The 8762-nt window shown below is 31.2% G+C and overlaps 1 protein-coding gene and 1 pseudogene across 1 annotated transcript; both read right to left on the minus strand.

Moving 5' to 3' along the window:
• Positions 147-1973, minus strand: LOC104716942 (probable polygalacturonase At3g15720). Its single transcript, XM_019231122.1, has 6 exons — positions 1815-1973; positions 1505-1712; positions 1334-1415; positions 1137-1245; positions 908-1030; positions 147-758 (listed from the first exon to the last, which is right to left on the minus strand). Exons 1-6 carry the CDS (start codon positions 1956-1958, stop codon positions 267-269), a joined length of 1158 nt encoding a protein of 385 aa, XP_019086667.1. The 5' UTR covers positions 1959-1973; the 3' UTR covers positions 147-266.
• On the minus strand, positions 6536-8361 carry LOC104720018 (annotated as a pseudogene).

Here is an 8762-nt window from a genome sequence, read left to right on the forward strand (position 1 = left end):
ATTTTCTTTTTGTTAATAAACCTATAAAGTAATTATCGTCATCTTCTTATTAGTGTCTGCTACTAGCTACCGTTAAAGCAACTTTATGTTTATCTTTATTGGAACGCTCACACATCACGAAGAGTATTAAAAATTAAAACTTCCTTTCGAGTCCTCTGGTTGACAAATTAACTTGTTTTACTTAATTTGTACTAGCTAGTGACATACATCGTCACAACATTGATATAGTAAATTTATTCAACTTGACAAGAAGGCTTTAATTAGAATTAGTATATAAAAGGAGAGAATAGTGAATAATGAACAGTTGGTGGATGTTCAGCATACGGTGTTGAAGATAGAGTATGCAATGCTGGAGGCTCAGCATGTTGTGTCGGGGATATAGCAATTGGTGCTGGAGGTTGAGAAGTTGGTGTCGAAGGTGTAGCATACGGTGTGGGTGATGTAGGTTGAGCGGTGAGTGCGGGAGGTTCAGAATACGGTGCCTGAGGTAAAACATACGGTGCAACTGATGGAGTTTGGGGATTGACATGAAAACCACAATTGATGCCAATGGAAACAAAGCGTCTAATTACATGCGCAAATCTGCAGTACGAGGCGAGAGGCCTTCTCTGAGATGAGGAAGTGATATTGATGTGCTCCATGACGATGTTATCACAAACTGTTCTTTGGTCACAATCTAATTTTACTGCAGTAACATCGGGAAAACTTGTCCCTTTAAAGTATCTATATGTCACGCCACTCACTTTCAAAGCAGATGCCTGAAAGATTTCACAACATTTGTGTTCTTTGTATGTTATTAGCTTTCAATAAATTTCGAGCCTTGAAACTCAAATATTGAAAAAACCTGAAATTTAACATGTGATTTCAAAATACTAAGGCTGAACCATTATTTTATTAAAAATGTTACCCCTGCTGGTTGTGGACACGGACGAACACCGTTACAATAATGTTGATCGATGATGATGGGGGATCTGACATTTATCAGAGTAATATCTTCATACAAAATATTTTTGACAAACCCACGTCCTCCCTGATAAAGTATTTTTAATATCCAATATATGATATATTCCTTATATATTACGTAGTGTATATTATGTTAATTCTTCTATAAAACAAATATAACAATGTAAACTTACAGGCCAAGTCTTGATTCTTGCGCCATTTTCAGTTCGAGTGAAGGTGCAATGTCTGACATTCACATTTTGTACTATATCATTTGCCCCTCCTTTCCCTAGACTTCCGATACTGTTTTTTCCCAAGACAAAACAAACAACTTAGCAAAGAATTGATTTTAAAAAGTAATATATATATATATATATATATATGTGCAAACCTTATGCCATGACCAGGACCACATGTCACATAAGTTATGTTGATATCATAAGAACCACCTAGAATTGAAATGCAATCATCACCTGATAGATACAAAACCACACATAAAAAAATCATAATCTTTCGCTTGATCAATCTTTACATGGTGTATGCTAAGAACAAAATAAAATACCGGTTTTGATTGATGAACTGTGAATTTGGATATTATGTGAAACAGAGATATCAATGCCATTAGTATTTGGACTGCTTGAGGGTGAGATCAAATGAAGATTTAATAAAGTTGCGTTGGTGCAACCAACAACTGATATGTGATTCCTTGGACTATTGATTTGAGTTAATCCATTATATAAAATGTTTTGGCACCCAAGAAATCTCACTGCCTACACAGACAAAAGATAATATCCTCAAAAAAACATATTAAATGTTTGAATCAAAGATTGATATCTTTAAATCAACATGCTGGATATAGAGATTCAACATACCTCTGGTCGGGAGGATGAGCCAACAGAAGACCACCAGCTTTTTCCATTGGAATTGAGAACACCAGATCCATTGAGAACGAGACCTGTCACCCTTTCGAAACATAACCAACACTCACTTTTTTTGCTTCCCCAGTCTTTTACCATTTTCGGCGCTTCAATCGTTCCATCAATCTTGTCCAAGAAAAAAAATATATATATATAACGTATACATGAGTCATGTATATATAAATTATGTTCCTAAAAACAATGAGAATTATAATTTATTTATGATAGGTTGATTTCTTTAACCACACTCTCACAAATAAATAAGAAATCCCAAGTAACAAAAACAATTACCAATCGAGTTACTACAAAAATAATTTTAATATCGCTTTTATATATGCTCTAGCTAGGCTTTGTAATTCCTGGGACACGAAGCTGATAACATCTTTTTGATTATACTAAATACCTGAATATGAATATGAGGAGATGCGCAAGGACCTTCAAAATGTTGTGGTTGTATGGTATACGCTTCCCTAGCATGTATTACTAAAGAGGGTCCCTGACCTCTCCCTCTGCCCCCACATAACGCTCTCCATGCTGCTTGAAATGCCTATTTTGAATATATTATCTAGCAATGGTTTAGTTTTTAGATGAAAATGTTTGATATTTATTTATAATTTATATGATAAAAGGATTATTTTACCTGAGAATGATCAACATTTCTAGAGTCAGAATCAGATAAAAAATCTTTAATGGATAGAATAACCCGACTATCTCCATGTTGCAAATGGTAAGATGTGATTAGAAGCAATGCGAGCAGTACATCAACTCCCTAGTAACAATAAAAATTAGTTAGCAATTTACCGTGGGGATCAGTGAAACCATGGGGGAAAAGGAGATTCTTATTGTCTCACCATTTAATTATTATATGATAAGAATCTAGCTAGGTAATACTGTTTTTCTAGTAAATATAATATTAAGATTGTGAATGTGAATGTGTGTTGTAAATTGTATATATACTAAGAGTTGAGATTATTAATATTAAAATATGCATTGACCACTTGGAAAAGTTCTAATATATAATTTTGACTTTATTTTGGTTGAAGAAGTAAATATATTTGAATAACTTGAAAATGTTACTATAATGTTTTTGCATTTATGGTGATGAAGTAATTGTGTATATTTAGCTAGTATGCATTCAACACAAGAGATATATCTACTATTTATTTGACACTACCTTAAAAACCTATCCATTTAGGTTTTTAAAATTTTAAACTAGTACATTATAATATTTTTCTTAGAAATTTATTTACTTGCGGCAAAACTAAATGTGGAAAATATTAAATTATTTTGTAAAACTATGCATTTATTGAAAAAAAAATTATCAAGAAATACTTAAATATGTTTAGAAAACAAATTTATCAAAATATAGATACAAACACCAAAAGGGGAGCAAAACGGTTTAAGGGTGCAAATTGAAATCATATGGGAAAACACACAACGAATACAAAACGTATACGGAAACAGGAAACGTCATCGAGAGAAATACCAATCTTGTATACAGATTGAGATCAATATAATTTTATTTGAAATAGTTCTTTGTGTTACAAAATTCTTTGTTATTTTCTAGTGACTATCTTGTCTTATGCTTTAACATAGTATATGCGAACGAAACTTCACAAAAAATATTTAAATAAGTTTATAAGGTATATATGGAAGAGGAGATAGCACTTGAGGTTGAGCATTCGGTGGCAGAGGCTTATAGCATAGGGTGCTTGAGGTTTAGCTGGAGGTGGAGGTTTACATGGTGCCAAAGGTTCTTCATCAAATCCACATTTGATATCAATGGAAACAATGTAACTAATCACATCAGCAAATTGACAATACGCGGTTAGGAATTTCTTCGTAGATGAAGAAGTGGTGTTGATGTGTTCCATCACGATATCATGACAACCCACTACTTTGTCACAATCTAGTTTTATGGCAATGTCATCAGCACATGTCCCTTCGAAGTATTTAAAATGTCACATTGCTCACTTTTACAGTAGCCGTCTACAGGATTCAAAACATGTGTATTATGTATTATTCAAAAAATTAAATAACTCTACAAAAAACAGATCTAAGAAAAGTGAATGTCTAATTTCATATGCATAAAGGTTTCAAAATACTAAGGTTAAGAAGCACAATTCAAATTTACTTTTAAAAATGTTAACAATTGTGGGATTAATTATACACAAACTTGGTTTACGAAAATTGTAAGATGTAAATTGCTAGTTCTAGTTAAAGTAAAAAGATTTACATTTTATATGCAGTGAAAGAGCTAATAGTATATATAATTTAATAATTTATGTATCATGTTTGTGTTGTTTTTAATAGGGAAAACATGTTTCATATTTTTATAAAACACAATTATATAGAGAATTTACCTCTTCTGTACAATAGATAACCGTTACAGTAATGTTGATCAATGATGATAGGGTATTTGGCATTTATTAACGTTATATTCTCGTATGTAATATTTTTGGCGAACCCGTGTCCTCCCTAAAAAGTGTAATAATATAAAATATATGAATGCATATATATAATTATTTAATAAAATTTGTTATAAATATCTCTTTTGAGATATCCATTTTCAAAAATATCTTTTTTTGAACATTTTTATTTTTTGACTTCTTTTACATAATTACAATATGTTAAATTAATTTTTGGAATTTTTTTTTAGGTTTAGATTCTCTATTTTATATTTATGATATAATTTTAAAGGGTTGGAGTTTACTATTTAAGGTTTAGAGTTTATGATTTAGTCATTTTATATATTCAAATAGGATATTTTTGAAAATGGACATCATAGAAGGATATTTTTAAAAAGTAACATATAAAAAAGATTATTATTGAAAATATGTCGCTATTTAATAAGTCTTACAGTCCAAATCTTAATTCTTGCCTCGTTATGAGTTCCATTGAAGCTACAATGTCTTACTTTCACATTCTCGACCGTATCATTTTCCCCACCTCTCCCCAAACTTCCAATACTGTAAATGTTTTTCTCAAAACGAAATACACAATTTAATATTCAAATTAACTTTGATAAAAAACTTTGCAAAATTACTGTGAATCTTATAAAAAATAAACACAATGAAAGGAGAAGACATCATTGTAGGAAAGCAATCTAATGTATTCCAAACACATAATAATTATTAATTAGACATATGTATAATCCCATATATTGAAAACCAACCAAAAATCTTTGGATGCTACTTCGTTAGTATCTTCATGGAATTTTTTGTTGAACACTATCTTCATAGATATGCAAATGGTTAAGAATTGCAAAATGCACCACCCTTGATCAAGGTGGATTCACCCCTGGGTTCAAGTGACATTTAGGAAAGGACTATATGAAAGGTTCTTGTCCTTCACCTAAGGAGATATACGGACCCAGCTAGGTCTAAAACCTATGGATAATTCAAGAAAGAAAAATCTATGATTGTAACACTGTTTTTTGGAAAGTACCTGAATATATTACGAGATACACAAGGACCTTGAAATAATCGTGGTTGTATGATAGATTTTTCGTTGGCATGAAAAATTGGAAACATTAAATTTCACTACTGTATAGCAAAGTTAAATCAACGATACAAAGAACGAGCGCAGCTAGAAAGAGATCATGTTTTCTCACCATTTTTAATATTAATAATAAAATAAATGCTAGTCGTCATGGAAATGTAACATGGTGTATTTTGTGCGATGCAATTTGTATAGATGATGTACTGAGAGAGTCCTAACATACTTTGGAGTTTTGATTATAACTTGCCAAAGTTTTACAATATTCAACTCTTAAATATTTCTTCCCTTTTTCGCATTATAATTACACTTATGTATTATATGCCTTCAACATTAAAACACAATTATTTTATTCATTTATTATCACAATATCTTAAGATTAAAGATCCATGCTCAAGTCAAATTCCAGACAAAGAAAAAAACTAATATCATCCATGCATATTTATATATACTTTTTTGACCAAAATATATATATATATATATATATATCTTTAATGCAGAGTATATAGTTTTATGATTTAATGTTTTGTGACATACGAATCGTTACTTATCCTGACATGATGAGTACTCCGATTATTTCAGAAATTATGTAGCTGTTTTTCAAAATGGCTAATTAAATTGTTGACCATAAAAAAAGTTGTTAAATCCCAAAATCCAAAATTTAACAATAAGTTACATGAACATTTATTATGTCGGTATAGGATAGTATGTTCTTATATACTCCATAAACATCTTTTAGAAAAAGAGGGCCCTGCAGAATAGTTTATGGAAGAGGAGACAATGCCCGAGGTTGATGATCCTGATTTGTATAACAGTCGACATGGATGTTGACAAATGAACTACGCACATCGGCGAATTTACAGTATGCGGTGAGATTTTTTTCCGGGGATGAAGATGTGATGTTGATGTGTTCCATCCTGATGTTATGACAACTTTCAGTACTTTCACAGTCTAGCTTTATCGCAATTTCACTTGCGCTGGTCCCTTCAAAGTATCTAAATGTTACGTTGTTCAATCCCACTGCATTTCCCTATAAGATTCGTAACATATTAGATATTTGCATTCAATAAGAAATGAACTTTTAAATAAATTTTTTGATGAATTATTGTCATTACGTCCTATATGATATACATCTTGTTTAGTCCATTAAAATAATTAAAGACTATAGATCTTCATATTCAATTAAAAATGATTGTAAATTTTGAATTTACCTTTAAACTACAGTCAGTGTAATTTTGATTGATGATGATGGGGAATCTAGCATCTGTTAATGTAGTATTTTCATACAAAATATTATTGGCCAACCCTTGTCCTCCCTATTAAATTATGGACGATTCATGATGTATATTTTATTAAAGAAATAAAATATTTTGTTAGCAACAAAAAAAATGGAAAAGTAAAAAACTTACTTGCCAAGTTTTGATTCTTGCACCATTTTGAGTTCCCGTGAAGCTGCAGTTTCTTACGGTCACGTTTTGGACTATGTCATCCGTCTCAAATTTTCCCAAACTCCCAATACTGCATTTTGTTTTAGGTTAAGACACACTAAACCATTTTAATTTTAATAGCAAGTTAAGATAATTGATTCGAAAAAAATAGAATAATTTAGTTCGATGCATTAATGAATTCAAATGTCTAATGTGCGTTTATATATAATCTACAAAACCTGATCCCGTGACCCGGACCACATGCCACACGAGTAATGTTGATATCGGAAGAACCAGCATGTCCACCAATAATTGCTACACAGTCATCACCTAACATATAAGAAACACATCACATAGAGAAATTTTAGCATATTTTACAAAATTTAATCCATATGTAAACACAATATGATATACAATTCAAGCTGAAGGAATAGTAAAAGATTACCAGTTTGGATAATGGTGTATAGGATTTTAATTTTTTGTGACGAACAAATATCGATGCCATCGGTGTTTGGACTGTGTTCCGGTGCGCTTATATTAAGATTTGATAAAGTTGCATTGTTGCACCCATAGATTGAAATGTGATTCTTTGGGCTATTCATGTGAGTCAGTCCATTATATATAATGTCAGTGCAGGACATAAAACTAATTGTCTGTATAGTAGATACAAAAGCGTAATAAGTTATCGATATAGAAAAACATACTTAAGTGTAGAAGTTAATAGGTGTTGGTAAATGACTTACAGCGGGTCGTCTAGAGAGACCAACAGATGGCCACCAAGCTTCCCCATGGGGGTGAAGCACACCAGAGCCGTTGAGGACGAGACCTTGTACATTCTTGAAACATAACCAACACTTACTGTTTTCTGTGTTTTCCCAATTATTCGGCTTTGCTGGCGCTTCAATTTTCCCATCAATCTTGTTGAAATGAAAAATAAAAAAAAATATTATACATGCATGCGAATCGTATCTTATCTGCATGAGCCACCAAGTGTTTGTTCGTTACGTACAATGATCTATCTAATTAATCATTATGATAAACATCTTTAAATTAATAACCTTGTTAAGATAAACATGTTTTTTGAGGAGAAAAAAGTTATCTTTTGCAAGTGTCGATCTTCGTATAAATCACTTGAATTTTCACAACTTTGAAGTATGGACGTACCTGAATATGGATGTTAGAAGATACGCATGGACCTTGAAAACGTTGTGGTTGTATAGTGTAATTTTCGTTCTTTTGTATTACTAACGTTGACCCGTTAGATGACGCTTCGCATTTGCATAACTCTTTCCATGCTTTTTGAAACGCCTTTACAAGAATGATAGTATAAGTTTAATAATATGACTTTTATAATTATTTTAATATTTAAACTTATATGTATATCGGCTTTAAGAAAACAATTACTTGAGAAGTGTCAACGTTCTTGTGGTCGCTTATAAAATCTTTGATGCTAAGAATCCTCCGGCCTTCTCCGTATACCAAAAAGTACGATAATACAATTATTATCACCGAAACAACGTTTTCAAATCCTTCATCATAGTAAAAAACCAATTAGAAGGTGTAGAGAGGAAATCAATTGAAAGAGGTCACTATTTTACTCTTGATTTGAAGATGCATATATGTTTGAGTTGAAATTTGAGAGTCATACAATACTTTGAATCCCAACATGTATTTATATGAAGTCTAAGAGAGATATAGATGCCACGTTCCCAACACAAATCTCATATCATTTAAATTACAGTGACTGATAAAGTTCAATTTCATATGGATAATATCATAATGAACACTGATAAGTGATTATTGAAACAGCTTTAGCTTTCAATATAAGATTTAAATAAATTTAATTAATCTATATGTAGAACCTGGAAACAGATTATTGAAATAAATATTTTAAATTAATCCCATTATGTATTTAAACAGGCTGTCACAGAGATATATTTGCATTCAATTGACTTTAACTATCATTAAATTAGAATAC

This window comes from Camelina sativa, chromosome 10, assembly GCF_000633955.1.
Source record: "Camelina sativa cultivar DH55 chromosome 10, Cs, whole genome shotgun sequence".
Taxonomy (NCBI): domain Eukaryota; kingdom Viridiplantae; phylum Streptophyta; class Magnoliopsida; order Brassicales; family Brassicaceae; genus Camelina; species Camelina sativa.